A 16,735-nucleotide genomic window follows, 5' to 3' on the forward strand; every position below is an offset into this window, starting at 1 on the left:
TGCGCCACCATGCGCAGCTAATTTTTCATATATATATTTTTAGTTGTCCAGCTGATTTCTTTCTATTTTTTTAGTAGAGACGGGGTCTCGCTCTTGCTCAGGCTGGTCTCAAACTCCCGAGATCAAACGATCGGCCCACCTCGGCCTCCCAGAGTGCTAGGATTACAGGCGTGAGCCACTGCGCCCGGCCCTAACTGCATATTCTTAAGACATACTTATTCTAAAGTCCAAATGAATTGCTAAGAAATCCTAAAACTTCATTCAAAAAGTTGACTGTAAGAACAACAGGGTATCAAAATATTGAAACCATTTTAGGTATATCATAGGATAAAGAAAATAATGTTAATATCATTTGAAATCAAGATTAGTGTAAGAAAATAAATATAAAAATAAATTAAGAAAAAAATAAGTTTTAATTTATAAAATAATGTCAATATGAAATTAGAGTTTTTCTTTTTATGAACTTTTTTCTAGCTCTGTCCAACGACTGATGTTAACTCATGTGACAATGAGTACATCTAGCTCCCAAACACTGATTTCTAAGTATCACTTTCCCACTAAAAGGAACCAGGGCTCTCCAGAGAATGATTTCAGATCTGAGGCAGGAAAAGCACAAGTGGGCCTGGGACAGATTTTTGTGCCAGGAAGTAATGAAGCACTCAAAACTAATGGTGTCTTGGCAAAAGGACAGAGGAGCCAATCTGAAGGGGACAGTGTGAACATCCAAGGAATGATGACTGATTGTAATACGTTGAATAAATACACATCCAAGTGTCTACAGCGATTGAGAAGACAGAAACGGAACAAAGGAGAATGCTCGTCTTTAGGTAGAAGGGCAGAGAGTTGGAAAAAATCACCACTTTGCAACTTTAAACATCACAATTAATTTGGGCAGAGGATACTAACAGAGGCTAAAACTAGTTGGTGGAAAGTCACTGGGGAACAAGCAATTGCAGAGAAAGCCAGAGGAGAGGTCTGCAATCTCCACCTCAGCCAGGTGGCCCCACTTCATACCACCAAGAATGAGACCACCGGGCCCCGTGTGTCTCTCGAAGTGACACTAAAAGCAGGGGGGAGATGGGTAAGGCAGGAATGCAGTAGAGACATTCAACCACACAGTGCAATGAGAATTTACACATATTTGTACTTTAACTCCTACCACTGTCTAACAAATAAAGAGTGTAGATATACAAATTGTTAGGGTGAACATCATTATGCATGACGTCTCTTCCAGATAAGAACCATTTTCTTAGCAGAAGTCAAACTGCTGTGTCAGAATGTGAGCATTTTTGAAGATCTTTAGACACAGGGCAAAACTGGTTCTCTAAATGATTGGTACCACGTTACTCAGCTGTAGCTAGCGAGAGTCAGCAAGCAGAAGACAAGAGAGGCCTAATCCGAGAGAACAGCATATTTACAAAGAAGCTGTAAGAAAATGAGGAATCTGCACTTGGGGAACTAACCACAGCTGGGGAGGAACTGGGAGAGGCCAGACCAGGAAAGATGTGAAGAGACTGGAGGCTGGCTTCAGCCTGAAGGGAGATGGAGAACTGAAGCATTTCGAGCAGAGGAAAGGCAGTCCGATTTGCATTTTAAGATCATGCTGCAAGCAAGGGGTTATGAACTGGAGGGAGCTATGGAACAGCCAGGAGGCCACTAGAGGGTCCAGTCTGGCCAATGGGCCTCAGAGGCAACCTCTAAGGGATGGAGAGGTGTGTTCACAGGACCTGGAGACGGGCAGGGCACGGTTAGTGCAGAAAAGAAGCATGGATGTCTCCTTAGTTTCTGGCCTACCTGACTAGGGAGAAAACTGTACCATCTACAAGAGGAGGGACAGATCTGGGGGAAAGATGGTTTTGGCCAACGTTGAATTTAAGGAGCCTAAAGGCCACCCAAATGGAAGTACACAACATGACACGCAGGCAAGGCATCTGGGAGACAGAGCTGTGAGACTGAAGGAGTACCCTGTGTAGCTGAAACTCCCAGGAAAACCACCTCCCTGAGTTCTGCCCTCACAAACACAGACGGAAAACAGAAAGCATTCCCACATTGCACCATCCGTGCATTTAACTTGCTCAAACCAAACACCGCAAGTTCTTTTTTCTCCCATCTCTTTACACAACTAAAGAAACACGTAGGCTCTATAACCCTTATTACAAATTGAATATTCGGCACCTAGAACAATGCCTGACACACAACAGGCACTCAATAAAATACTTAATACATTAATGCATACATTATTCACATATACGTAAACATTATGTATACTGCATTAAGACAGTATGTATATAATATTAAAAAGTATATATCGTTCTGTGCCTTGTGGGATGGGCCTGGGCGACCGTGCAAGACCCAGTGCAAGACCTTGTCAAAAAAAAAAAAAAAAAAAAAAGTGACTACTTTAACCAATGATTTCTACCCTGTGTCCATTCTTGCCTCTACCTCCAGTCCATTATCCATATAGTATGATCTTTTAAAAACTCAACCAAATCATGTCACTCTCTCCCACTGAGGCCGCAAGGTACTTAAACAAAACAAAAACAAATCACTCTTCAACTCTTCCCCTTGCAAGGCTCCGTCTGATCCCCTCCCAGCCTACCTGGCCAACCTCACCTTGTTCCACTCTTCCCTCCAGGTCCAGGAACAATGGCCCAGTCCCCAGCCTTTCAGCACCTAAGTCCTTCCTTGTCTTGGCCCAGGTAGCCCCACTTCTGAGACAGCTCTCAAAGCGGCTCCTCTCAGCCTTCAGATCTCGGCTCAAGAGTGATCCCCTCAGAAAGCCCTGCCTTCCTGGATGACAGTGTGCTGGTTAGCCAGCCACACTCGACCAAGGTCATGGCATTCCTTTTAACTGTTTCATTCTGTCATTCACAAGCCGCCTTTGTCTCAAGCAGGTGTATTAAGTAAGTCCTCTGAGGGCAGGGATTCTGTTTGCACAGAGCACTGATATTCACACAGGGCTCAGTAATGGCAGGGGTGGTTCTGTCCCCTTGCTGATGATTAAAGGTACAGAGAAACAGAGAAACAGGCCAGGTACAGTGGCTCAGGCCTGTATTCCCAGCACTGTGGGAGGCCAAGGCGGGAGGATCACTTGAGGACAGGAGTTCTAGACCAGCCTGGACAACATAGCTATACCCTGTCTCTATTAATTAATATTATATTTAAAAAAAGGGGGGGGGGCAGAGAAACAGAGGAAGGCAAGACAGGGCTGCTTGCAAAAAAAAATGGCAAAGTGAGTGTGTGCAAAAGAGAGAAGATATAAATGGTCCAACAGTATTTTGAAAGGATATATTTAACTGTTTCATAAACCAAAAACAATGAAAATAAGCATTAAAAGGGGTTTTACTAACTACTACTAAAAAAAGCACATTGCAGGGGACACCATCTAAACTCAAGGAGTAGCCATTAGTATCTACCCTCAGGGAAGAGTCCTTTAGCTAATTTTGCTTATTTCGGATTCTTAATTTATTTACTAACTTGAGCTTAGCAAGTAATAGATCAAACCTTACTGGTGGTACTTAACAATTAAACTATAGTAAAGTGCTGTAGCCAACTTTGCATTATAGCAATAATTGACAAAAACTTGTGATTTTTTGATACCAGAATTTTTCAACCTCCAGCACTCCTGACATTTGGGGCCAGATAATTCTTTGTGGCACGGCCCCACACAGTGTTTAGGAGCATCCCTGCCCTGGTGGTGACAGCCACAAATGCCTCCAAACGCTGCCGCCAATGTCTCCTGTCTCCCCAGCCCTCCCCCAGGCTTCACTCTGGCATCTTTCGCCCCACTCCCGTCAGGTTTTTCTTTTCTAATGCTCCCCCTCCTTGTAGTCTAGTATCCTAGTTTGGGCTATTAACACTTCATGCCAACACTGCAGAAACAGCCTCCTGACCAGGCTGTGCATGTGCTTTCTTCCCTTTCCAATCCAGCCAGCACATTTTATACCGCTATTGTTTAATTTTGACAAGGAACGCAACTGACACAGGTAGATTTATTTTTCACTAAATTTTGATTTGATTTTAAGACATTGTTCCTTAAGAATATTCTGACTTCTCTATGCCTGTCCCAAGGACTAACAGAATGAGAGAGAGACACAGGCAAACTCTGAGGCCCCACCCATAATTCAACCTGAACATATTCTCTTTTCTAGGTCTTATATGCTAGAGTTCTCCAAGTGAGAGGTCTTTCAAAGACTGTAAAATCACTACACTAGGGTTTAGAATAAAATCTGCATTTGAAAAAGCAGTTGTAACTTTAAAGTGGAGGCCTGGATGGTGGCTAATGAGGCTGAGGCTAGAGCTCAGGAGTTTGAGACCTGATTGAACAAGAGCCGGACCCCGCCTCTACCAAAACCAGAAAAAATCAGTGGGCGTGGTGGTCCCAGCTACTCTGGAGGCTGAGGCAGGAGGATCACTTGAGCGCAAGAGTCTGAGATTGCAGTGAGCTATGATCATGCTATCGCACTCTACTCGGGGCAACAGAGAGACTGTCTCGGAAAAAAAAAAAAAAGAAAGAAACTTTAAAGTGAAATTAGAGGGAAACCTAAAAGCAGTAATTTTTAATAACAGTCAAAAAGAAAACTCATGTGTGATCGATTCACAGAATTAACACCATGTACCTCTCCCACCTCCCTAGCCTACTTTGCCACTATCAGATCTGTCATCACAAACCCTTCCCATATCAAATAATATGATCAATATATTCACTATGACTTTTATATGTTGCTACAGATGAAGAGAGCACACTAGGTGTTCTAATCCACTTCCAGTCATAAACATGGGTAGCTTGTAGTACATCAATCCACCAAGAACTAGAAAAGCTGAACACATTTTTAAAGTTTGTCTGCAGGCATCAAAGTGATACCTAGGCAGCCACATCGGGGAGGCCAAGATTCCAAACAAAAAGGAAGCCCACAGAGAGCCCCACTTTTTCCCTCAGGGCATATGTCACTTCAGAAGGATTTGGGGCAGTGCACTGATACAGTAGGAAGAAAACACAGCAGAAAGTAGTGGCTAACAGAGCTCTGGATGGCCTCATGGGGGCTGGTAAGACAAAGCTGGAGTGTAGGCTGGACAGCCAGGAATTCAGGGGCCAAGATCCCAAAGAAAAAAGAGACACAGAAAATGAGCCCAGCACTCTGCAAAACCTGGCTCAGAAGCTGAATTTTCAGTAGTCTCATGGTGTTAGGGAGACAAAAATTGGGCTTCAGGACAGGCCAAGGAGGAGGGGTCCTGGGAAACACACTGGGGTACGGGCTGGGGGTAAAGGCAGCTTAAACTGAGGCTTACAAGACTGAATCCTAGCCTCAAGCCACTCAGTCCCTGACTGTCCCTACCCCAAGCGTGTGTCAAATAACAAAAGGAAACTCACTGAAGGAAGATAGTATCACCTGGCACCTCCAGTTTTTAATACATAATATCTGACGCTCAATTAAAAAAACGAAAATGGGCGTATCAACAAACAGGACCAAGAGAAAAAAGAAAAACAAACAGAAACAGAGCAGGACATGACCCATATACCGGAGTTAACGGACGCAAACTTCAACTTCAAAAATATACTTGACAAAAGGAAAACTTTCACTGGAGAACCAGAATATTAAAAAGAATCAAGCAGATTCTAGAACTGAAAAATACAGTAACTGAAATTAAGAACTCAAGTTATGGGGTAAACAGCAGATTGGACAACAGCTGAAGAGAGAGGATCAGTGAACTGGAAGATAGGTCGGTAAAAAAAAATCTACAGAGATATACACAGAAAGCCTAAGAAATATAGAAATAAGCATAAAAGATGTGTAGGATATGGTAAAAAAGGTCTAAAGTGCATACAAATGAAGACCCTCAGAGTGGGGGAAAGACAGAATGGGGAATAAGGAATACTTACAGAGAGAATAGTTCAAACTTTTCCAAAACTGATTAGGAATCGATCCACTGATATAATGAAGAACAGAAGTTTTGCTGATGCCTAAGGCAAAAAGAATATTTTAAAAACAACCAGAGAAAACAACATACTGCCTTTTTCAAGAAAAACGAAGTCAGAAAATAATGGATAGGTAGCTATAAAATGGTGAAAGAAAATAACCTGGAATTCTATACCCAGCAAAATCATTCTACAAAAGTGAACATAAAATAAAGACTTTTCAGGCAAACAAAAATGACAATTCATCACCCACAGACATGAACTAAAAACAATATTAAAGAAAGTTCTTCTGGGAAAAGAGAAATAATCTCTGGCAGAAACATTAAAAAATAATAAGGAATGAAGAGCAACAAAAAGGGTTAACTATGAGGATAAATCTAAATAAACATTAGCTGTACAAAACTAATAATGCCAAAAACATATCTAAAATTAAAATGTATAAAAAATGACACTATAAAACAATGACACAAAAGGTGGGAGGGAGTTAAATGCAGTCCAAGTGTCTCAGGAAATAGCAGTGCCTAGAAAGCAGTAAAGGTACTAAATCAGGCTTAAATTTAAAATGCATCCTGGGCAGGCGAGGTGGTGGCTCACGCCTACAATCCTAGCACTCAGGGAGGCCAAGGCAGGAGGACTGCTGGAGCTCAAGAGTTCCAGACCAGCCTGATCAAGAGCAAGACCCTATATCTGCCAAAAACAGAAAAAATTAGCCCGTTGTGGTGCCATGCGCCTACAGTCCCAGCTACTCAGGAGGATCGCTTGAGCCCAGGAGTTTAAGGCTGCTGTGAGCTATGACGACACCACTGCACTCTACCCAGGGTGAGAGAGAGAGACCCTGTCTCTAAATAAATAAATGAATAAAATAATAAAATGTATCCTGTATCTGTTAATGTGGCTACTAGAATCTGAATTACATGATTAGCAAAGTTGATATAATTGATAAATATCAAATACTGCATTCCCATAAATATACATTATTTTTGAGTGCCCAGGAAACATTTAACAATACTAAATATATGCTGGAGTATCAGGAAACTCAACACATTTCAAAGGATTGAAATAATGCTGAGTATATTTAGGTATATAATGGAATTAAGCTAGAAATCAATAAAAAGAGAACTCTAGAAAATCCACTCCCAAACACTGGAAAGTTAAGAAATATACTCCCCCAATTTTTTTTGAATAAAGATACCACAGTGAAAATTAGAAAAATTTTTACATAAACAATAATGACAATTTGACTTATCAAAACTTGTGGGGTGCAACTGAAAGTGTGCTTAGAAGGAAACTGACAGCCTTAAATACATATATTAGAAAAAAAGAAAGCCTAAAATAAATTATCTATTCAAGAAACTAGAAAAAGTTGGTTCTTTGAAAGAACTGTAAAAAAATGACAAACTCCTTGTGAGACTGATTAAGAAAACGAGACAAAGCAGGAATTACTAGTACCGAAAATTATTAAAGGGGACATCACTGCACATAATAAGGACATTATAAGCCATTGTATACTGACAAATTGGAAGGTATGGGCAGCCTGACCAAATCCCTAGGGGAAAAAAATGCCTTACCTGAACAGACATACAAAGAAATACTAAAAATCTCATTTCTACTTACAAAATTAATCCTGAACTTTTTCCTTCTCACAAGGAAAATTCTGCACCATCTGGTTTTGCCAATTCTTCTAAACATTTAAGAAAGAAAACACCAATTTCACAGGAACTTTACTAGGGAACAGAAAAACAAGGAACACTTTAAAGACCAGAATAACCTTAATACCAAAGCCTAGCAAGGACAATACAAGAAAGTAAAATTACAAGTCCATCTCTCTTATAAGTATAGATGCTATAATCCTAAACAAAATATTAACAAATACAATCCAGTAAAAGGAGAATTCATCAAGATCAAGTTAGAATTTGTCTAGAATTGCAAATAAAAAAAGTTAAATCACCACATAACAGAAAAATCACCTGTCTCAAAAGATGCAGAAAACACATTTAAGAAATTTAAATTTAATACCCACTCATGATTTTTAAAAATTCTTAGCAAACTAAGAATAGAGAAGAATGTTCATATTTTGATAAAGAAGACCTACAAAAACCCTACAGTAATTATCACACTTAACGGTGAAACAGTGAAAGCTTTCCCCCTGATATTGAAAGCAAGACAAGGACACCTATTGTATTCTACACTGTACTACAAATCTTAGCCAGTGCAATAAGGAAAGAAAAATAAAATGGTTATAGCACTTGAGAAAAAAGAAACTGTCATTATTTGCAGACATAACTATGCACACAGAGAAAATACAAGTATCATTCCTACAAATAAATTTAGCAAGATGAATATGCAAAAAATCAATTCTATCTCTAAACTAGTAATAAACAATTATATAACTTATTTTTTAAAAGATATAATTTACAATGGCATCAAAAAAATCAAATACCTGTGAATAAATCTAATTAAAGATGTATAAGACCTATATGCAAGAAACTAAAAAATATTAAGACAAATTAAAGAAGACCTAAATAAACAGAAGGCTATTTCATGATCATGGATTAGAAGGTCAATATTAAAAAGATGTGATTTCTCCCCACGTTGGTCTATATATTAAATGCAATACCAATTAAAAGCCCAGCACATTTTTGGGGGCAAGATTGCCAAATGGACTTTAAAATTTATCTGAAAATGCAAAGGGCCAAGGCTAGCTAAGGAAATCTTGAAGAATAAAGGTGTAGGACTTAAATTACCAGATCTCAAGACAGACTACATCTATGGTAATTTAGACAGTGTGCGATTTGTGCAACAATAACCAAAAGATCAACACAGCAGAAGGGAGTCCAGAAATAGACCCATGCATTTATAGTCACTTGACTGAGATGACAATGTGGTACACTGGGGAAAGGATGGTCCTTTTAATACAGTATGCATGGTTAACTGGATATCCACATACTAAACAACAACAAAAATAGGAATACTGGCCCCTATCTCACACCATAAATGAAGTCAATTTCAGATGGAAGATAATTAAAATTTTTACTAGACAATATAGTTTAATACCTTCATGAACTTTGTCTAGCAGATTTCTTAAACAGGACACAAGCATTAAACATTACTGAAACAATTGATCAACTGGGTTACATTAAAAATTTAAAACTTCTGCTTATCAAAAGATACCACTGAGAGAGTGAAAAGGCAAACACAAGAGCCTAAAAACAATCGACCATATGTACTCAGAACATACAAAGAACTCCTTCAAATCAATAAGAAACAAAACAGACAACCCGATGGAAAAATGGGCCAAAGACAATCATTTCACAAAAACAACATTCAAATGGCCAATGGAGGCCAGGTGTGGTAGCTCACGCCTATAATCCCAGCACTTTGGGAGGTCGAGGCAGGAGCATTGCTTGAAGTCAGGAGTTTGAGATCAGCCTGGGCAACATAGCGAGACCTCATCTCTACGAAAAACAAACACACACAAATGGTCAATGAACACATGCCGAGAAGCTCTATCTCTGCATGTTACCTGTCATCAGGGAGTAGCAAATTCAAACCACGCTGAGCTAAATACCCACCAGAATTGCTAAAATTAAAACAATGGACAATACCAAGTGTTGGAGAACATATGAACTGACTTCTCATATACTGTTGGTGGTAGTGCCAGCTATCACAACCAATATGTGCCAAGGCTGAACAAATGCACACAGTTATTACCCTGCAATTCCTCTCCCTTCTATACACCCAACAGAAATTTATATATATCTGCACCAAAAAACAAGCAGGAATATTAGAGCCGCATCTGTAAAAACTAGAAGCAACCCAAATGTTCATGAAGGGTAGAAAGACTAAATTATGGTATATTTGTACATCGGATTACCAGACAACAGACGAGAATGAGCACAGCTATATGAGACAACACAGACAAATCTCACAAACATAACGCTGAATGAAAGAACCAAGAAAAAAAATATATGAATTATTTTATTTCTCTCACATAAAGCCAAGAATAGGCAAAAGTAATCAACGATGAAATGTGAAGACCGTGGTTAGCTTTGGGGGACAATTACTGGGAGCAATTAGGTGGGCGCTTCCAGGAAGCCGGGTAATATTCCACCTCTTGATATGAGTGGTGGTTACACAAGTGTGTTAACTTTGTGAAAAGTTCACTGAGACATACACTATGAGTTGTGAAATGTTCTAATGCATGTTAAATTTCTTGAACGTATACTGTGATTTGCCTACATAATGTGCCAGGAGTACAAATGCACTTACTTGATTCATTCATCTATTTGGTCACACTATTAGCCACCAAAGATGAGCCAGACTCCAGGAAAGGGAAGGGTCCAAAATAAATTTAATTACTGGTTCCCGTTTCTGAAATGCTGGGATCAGGTGCTCAGGAGGTGACGTGGACTGTTGGCACCATCGCATTATCCACTCGACTAGGCATTTCCACACTGAGCGGTAGCCAGAAACAAATGACTGAGCAACCATCTCACCAGTGGGTGTGACAACCCCCACTGCTGAGACTAACTGTACAAAATTCCTGTCACTTTCCTGACATGTCCTGTGTGCCCATGCTTTCCAAAAACTACCTTATTAAATACAAAAGCATTTGACATACACCTCAGTAAATATACCTCAATTATATTAAAACAAACACAATTAAAAAAAACAAAACCTACTGAAAAGATGTGCAAATGCAATAACATCCCAGTAAAACGTAAGTTGGCCAACCCTTTTAAACTTGTGGTAATAAAATCTGACCTAAACAAACTTGCTAATTCATAAGGTTCAAATGAAAAAAATTTTAATGATTCTCTAACCCAACAAAAAAGGAACATACAGCATAACATCAAATTATTGCTGCTAAAAGGGAAATCCAAACGTTTGGCTTATCAATCTTTCAGGAGAACCGACTATAGCCAAGAAATGCATTAAGGCTAGTAATTACTCATGTACTAATTTATCACTGCAGACCCATCATGAAAGTATAAATGTATGCTTATGTAGGTCTACCTGAAGGCACCATATGGGCACTCATTTTGAATAAGTAAAACGGCACCTAGATAACTCCAAAGTAACACCCAAGTAAACATAAAGTAACCTCCTTATCTCCCACTGTGCTCTGCATTATTCACCTTACACTTTTCTAGTTTTAACACTTTCTCTCTTCATCTACCATTAAATCCTCATTCGATTCAATAAGGCTTTGAAACACTGGTCCAAATATAATAAACTTAGAGAAACAACGTCAGTTGTTCTAAGCTTTAAAATTCTAAGGTTTAAAATTCTTATCTGACAAGGAGAAAGTTCCTAAGGAATCTATCTCTAGTCTTCTATTCCCTAAAACAAATTTGCCTTATAAAACACAGGTGTTCTGACAAAGGTAGGCTGTAAAAAATTTTTCTTCTGTGAAATCAGTATTATTTGTCTATTAGATTTCATTAGGAAATTGGAAACACATGAGATGTAATCCATGGGAAAATACACATTTAACAATAAAAGGTTTGCGACAACAGAATGGAAGGCACCATGTAGCTTGTTGCTTCATGGTCCCTTTTCAAAAACTCTGGAGTATTTCGCAAATCTAGGCAGTTCCCCAAAGACAGAAGTGAGAATAATACGGTATTTTCACATGACTTTAGAGTACAACAGTTTGTTCTCCCTAAGAAGGTTAATCCTCAGGAACTTCGTATGTGACTTATAAATACCAGAAGCCATAATTTCACAAATGGTTATACAAAATACTCATCTAAAATATTAACGAAAGATGACACCAACGAGAAACATTTAGTGGAAAAAAAGCTGTGGAGTTCCAGGTTAAAAGCACCCATACCTGCGGAAGTGCGGTGTTGAGCTGTCTCTGTAAGGAATCTCTTTCATGACCAACCTCATGCAATTTCCCCTGGGTTAGTGCCAATGTTTCTTGGGTCTCTCTCAGCGTGTCCAGAAGACGGTCCCTTTCTTCCAGCATGGAGACCATCAACTGTTCAAAATGTGAATCTGCATCTGGCTGCGAAGGGGAGCCGGATCCATGGCTCCCACTTCCTCCTGGGGGCCCTTCTGCTTCACTGATGGTTGGCATCACCTCGCACATCATCTTGAAAGGAAAGACCCAGGCTAGAGTCATTAAGGGCAGCATACAGGTTCCTGCAAATCTGCAACTTTATAGGTATCTGTAGCTAATAAACAAAAGGTTGGCAGCCTCATTTTTCTCTCAGATCTGTTATGCTTTCTCCGTAAGTAAGCGGGGAAAACATACACAGGGAAATATTAAGTGCAGGAACACACATGAAGACAGTAATACAGACAATAATCAGTGAAGGGGTAAAAACCGAGACTACCCCTCACATAAAGAGCAAACCCTGCAGTACTTTGTTTGCAAAGTTGTACTTCTCAGTTGTTGACAACAAGTGTCCTTCTGTTACCTAATTTTTCTATTTCCCGGTGGGGGAGACAAAGTCAAAACACATGCCACCCAATACCCAATCATTTTTCAGGAAAAGCTCAGAAGGAGGATAGAGCCAGCAAAACTGACAAGTACAAAATCCATCAGGCATCTTACAGGAATGTGTGCAGTCAGCTCCTGAGAAGGACTGACGGCTCCCTGAATTCTTGGGCTGGATTTGGTGAGCACTAAAAGGAACTGGATTCATTAAGTGCTGGGAGAGGTGTTTTTCAATGGCTACAATGGTTGGTCAGTCAACCTAACTTACGTAAGTTTACTGCTTAAAAAAAAAAAAAAAAAATTCCACAATGGAAATATAGCAGGTCGATACAGCCAGGGACGGCTAGGAAGGAAGGAAAAGTGAAAGGTGAGATTATGAGAGGCTATTAAGTGTCTCAAATATAAAGACGGGGAGAGGGGAAGGGGGGTCGCTCCTGAGGTTTCCGGGCAGCATTCGGGCCCAGTGGACCCCCCAAGACGAAGATGCCCAAGTAAGCGCACCTGACTGCGATAATGACCTAGTCTAACCCACTCACACCGCACACTTTCCCCTCCCACATCAGGTGCTGCAGAAGCCCCGGACCCCAGGGCGGATAGAACCACTGACAACGGGCTCCGGCCCGGGTCGGGACTTCCCGCGGCCACAGGTCTCCGCCCCTCGCCCCAGCGCTAGGGTCACCCGGTCGCTGGGGTCAGGAGAGGGGGCGGCGCGGAGCCCCGGAGTCGGTCTCTCGGGGAGCTTGGGGAGGCGCAGGGGTCCTGCTGGGCGCCCGCAGGGCTCTCCCACGCTGGCCCGGCGCCGCGGGCCTCGTCCCCAGCCCCCGCCCGCGCCGGAGCGCACCCTTCCCCCTGGGTGACATTCAATCGGCCCCGCGGCCGCCGCGGGAACCGGGACTTGCCGGCTCCGGGGGCGCCCTGAGCCCCGCTGCGCCAGGAGCCTGCCTCAGTCTCCCGCTCCCTTACCTTGCTCGCCGGCGGCAGCGGGCGAGGAGGCTCCGCGGCGGCTCGCGGGCGGCTGCTCGCTCCGGGCGAGCTCGAGGGCCGACGAAGGCAGCCCGCAGCCGGCGTCCGCCCGCCGCCCCACGCCGCGGCCCCCGAGCCCGCCGCCCCAGTCACTAAGGCCGGCCCGCGGCCGGACACTGGCGGAGCGGAGTTGCGGGCCCGGCTGCGCGTCGCCGGCGTCAACGTGCCCGACGTCGGGCGCGTCGGCGCGAGCGTCAGCAACGCCCCGGAGGAGGGGCCCGGGGCTGGGGGACCGCCGGGGCCCGAGTGCGCAAGCGCCACCTCCCCAGGAGGGGGCGGGCGAGCGCTCTGGGGCGCTTATTGGCTGATCGCGGGGTAGCACCGCCCCCGGGCCCCGCCCAGGTGCCCAGCCACAGGTGGGGTTCTGGCCTCCCCACGACGGCGTCTTCGTTTTCTGGCGACGGGAATCTCTTCCCACAGCCGCGGGGACACCAGGGGCCTCTACTAAGCGTCTGCTGGGCCTCGGGTTCTGAGCCAGACGCTGCCCACACGTCGCGTCTACACAGCCCTCCAAGTAGGAGGTGCTTTGATTCGCACCTTAGGGACGAGCGAGCCGGGGCCAAAGCCCACCGCGTCGCGGGGCCCCCTCGGACTGATCCCATCAGGCTCAGTAGGACGCGGTTTGCATGCAAGACCCATTTACTGAGCGCTGCCTGCCGTACCTGGGAGGCGGAGATGAGCAGCGCCGGAATGCAGGCTTTGCAGCCAAGGCTCAGCTGCCTCGGCGCCCCGCCGGTACTGCTGCTCTGCCGGGTGGGCCTGGGCAACTCAGGAAGCCCGCCTGGGACGCAGTGCCTGCGCTGTGGGGTGGGAAGATGCTACAGATCTGCCTGCGGAGCTTCTTAAGAAATGGAACGTATGGGAAGAGCAGCCTGGCTGCGGAGGCACTCCGAGAGTCGTGGTCTTTTTAAACACCTAGGTGCCCAGTCCTGTGCTAGATGTTGCAGATACAGAGGTTAATAATTACACCTGTAATAAATTAAAGCAGATGCTCTACCATCTCCTCCCAGGATTTGACTCCTGAAGCACAAACTAACCTGTGAGGACATCATTGCTAGTCACCACTGGCCAGTGGTCTGCTGTTGATGGGGAGGCAGCCAGAAGCCTCTGAACTAATGAAATCTGAGGAGAGGCTGCGTGGGGGCAGGGGCTGGTGCAGGTGAACCCTTCCAAGGTGAATTCCTTGATTCCCCATTGTGAGCTCACCAAGAACAAGGAATACCTCTCGTTGACTTTCTTACCTACCAGGGTTGGTACACCTTCCTTCCATTCATTTATTCGTTCATTCAATAAATATTATTAACTACACAAAAATATGAATTTGCACCTCTGGCTAAGTTTTTTGCTATTTTAAAATTGTAAAGGTGATCACTTGGTTCTATGAGGTGTTCTGCAGGGACCATTTGCCCCTCCACACGCCAGTAATTCCCCACAAGTCCTGAGTTTCCCTGATCCTTGGGTCTGTAATAAATAACTTTCATGTCATATATTCTTTATCTAAATGCAAACTGTTTTCTTTTTCAAATTTGGGCTCACACTTTGTATACTTGTTTGTAATCTGCTTTTTTGAAAAAAAATTATAGTAGTGATAGTTACACTACTCTATCAAAACTTACAGAACTGTACATTAATATGTAAAGTACGCCCTAGTTTTTATAAATGGAAAAACATTTTTTAATCTTTACCTGCTTAATTCATCCAGCCCATATTTGTACCATGCTCATAAAGTACCTGTCTCCTAAGAAATCAGCACAATACCAAAATTTAGCTGAACGGGGTAGAATGTTGGTTCAAATGTTGGTTCATTTTATGTGAAGCATGTGTGGGCTAAACATAGCCTAGGTTCTGGGAACACAGAGCTGCCCAAGACATCATTTCTGTGCTGAGTTTACAGCCTGGAGTTGGGAAGAGGGACTGTTGCAACGTCTATCCAATTAACTCTCCAGCTGGCATCATGGGGGCTTCACCCAGGAGACAACACGTAAGCTGGGTATGGAATGATGCGAAATTTTCCCAGCAGAAAAGGGAGAAGCCCATTTGATATAGCTCCAGGATAATGAGACTCCCAGATTTCACTCATTCATTTCATTCCCCCAGATTGCAAAATCAGTAAGAGGAAAATTGTAAACAACCTAAACAGAAAAAGAGATTGGTTAAATCATAATACTTCCAAATGACAGAAAATCTGGTGACATTCCCAGTGATACACTAGATGATTATCTAATGACAGGTAAGATTCTATATCCTGATTGTGGTGGTAGTTACACTAGTATTTGTGTTTGTCGAAACTCACTGAACTGTACATTAATATGTAAAGTATAAGTAGACAGGTGTGAGGGCACAGGCCGGCTACTGGGGAGGCTGGGGCAGGAGGATTGCTTGAGCCCAGGAGTAGGAGGTTGCAGTGAGCTGTGATGACGCCACTGCACTCTAGCCTGGGCGACAAAGTGAAGCCCTGCCTTAAAAAAATATGTAAAGTATGCCCTAGTTTTCATAAACAGGAAAAATTTTTTTTCAAAAAGCAAGTTACAAACAAGTTGACATGGTGTGAGCCCAAATTTGAAAAACAGTTTGTGTCTAGATAAAGAATATATTATGTAAAAGTTATCTTGTATATGAAAAGCTCTAGAATTTTAAGGTGATAAAATGTGTTTTATATGAAATCAAATATTTTTGAAGAGTGAAATTTAATTTTAAATCTCAGATGTGTAAAAGAAATGTGTCTACACATGAAAATATTGTTACTGTGTTCAACTAGTTTATCTCTTTCTCTCTCTTTCCATATATATATACATATATATATTTTTTTTCTCCTAGAAAGAGATATATCAGAATGTTGGTAGTAGTTATCTTTGAGTGGGACTGTGGTTAGAGTTTTCATTTCCTTCTTTGTGCTAGTCTATATTTTCCAGATACTTTATCATGGATGTGCATTACTTTTATCATTAGAAGCCCCCCACACACACCCACATAAATGTTACTTAAATTAAACCTGGACAAGAATGAACTGTGGAGAGTTGCTTTCAGGAAGCTAAATGACTTGTAGGTGTATTAATAGTTGTCCATACCGCTCAACTAAACCACTTCCCAGAGATATTTATCTGAAAAGCATTTCTTGGAGTTTGGGTGGCATCCTTAGAAGGTTCCGTCAGGAAAATGATGAAGACGGAAAATGTTTTCACTCCAATTCTTCTGTTAGGACTTGATAAAGAAACTATGGTTGTAGGGGTGAGGAGGGAGCAGGGAGTTTCTTACCACACGCAGGATGCTGTTTTCACGGTGAGGACACCTGCATTCCAGAGAGGTAAGCAGTCCAAGGAGGATTCCCCGCAAGATCAGGGTGTGGC

At 42.5% G+C, this 16,735-nt stretch overlaps 1 protein-coding gene across 1 annotated transcript in view; it reads right to left on the reverse strand.

Annotated features, from left to right (window-relative positions):
* Window positions 1-13,531, reverse strand: part of PPFIA1 (protein tyrosine phosphatase, receptor type, f polypeptide (PTPRF), interacting protein (liprin), alpha 1) — a 97,417-nt gene extending 83,886 nt beyond the window's left edge. The window contains exons 1-2 of the mRNA XM_012664801.1: window positions 13,329-13,531; window positions 11,754-12,017 (exon numbers count right to left, since the gene is read on the reverse strand). Of these exons, the coding sequence (XP_012520255.1) occupies window positions 11,754-12,017 (264 nt within the window). The 5' untranslated portion in view covers window positions 13,329-13,531. The remainder of the gene's footprint in view (window positions 1-11,753; window positions 12,018-13,328) is intronic.
* Window positions 13,532-16,735: the final 3,204 nt, after the last annotated feature.

This window comes from Propithecus coquereli, unplaced genomic scaffold (assembly GCF_000956105.1).
Source record: "Propithecus coquereli isolate 6110/MARCELLA unplaced genomic scaffold, Pcoq_1.0 Scaffold120, whole genome shotgun sequence".
Classification (NCBI taxonomy): Eukaryota; Metazoa; Chordata; class Mammalia; order Primates; family Indriidae; genus Propithecus; species Propithecus coquereli.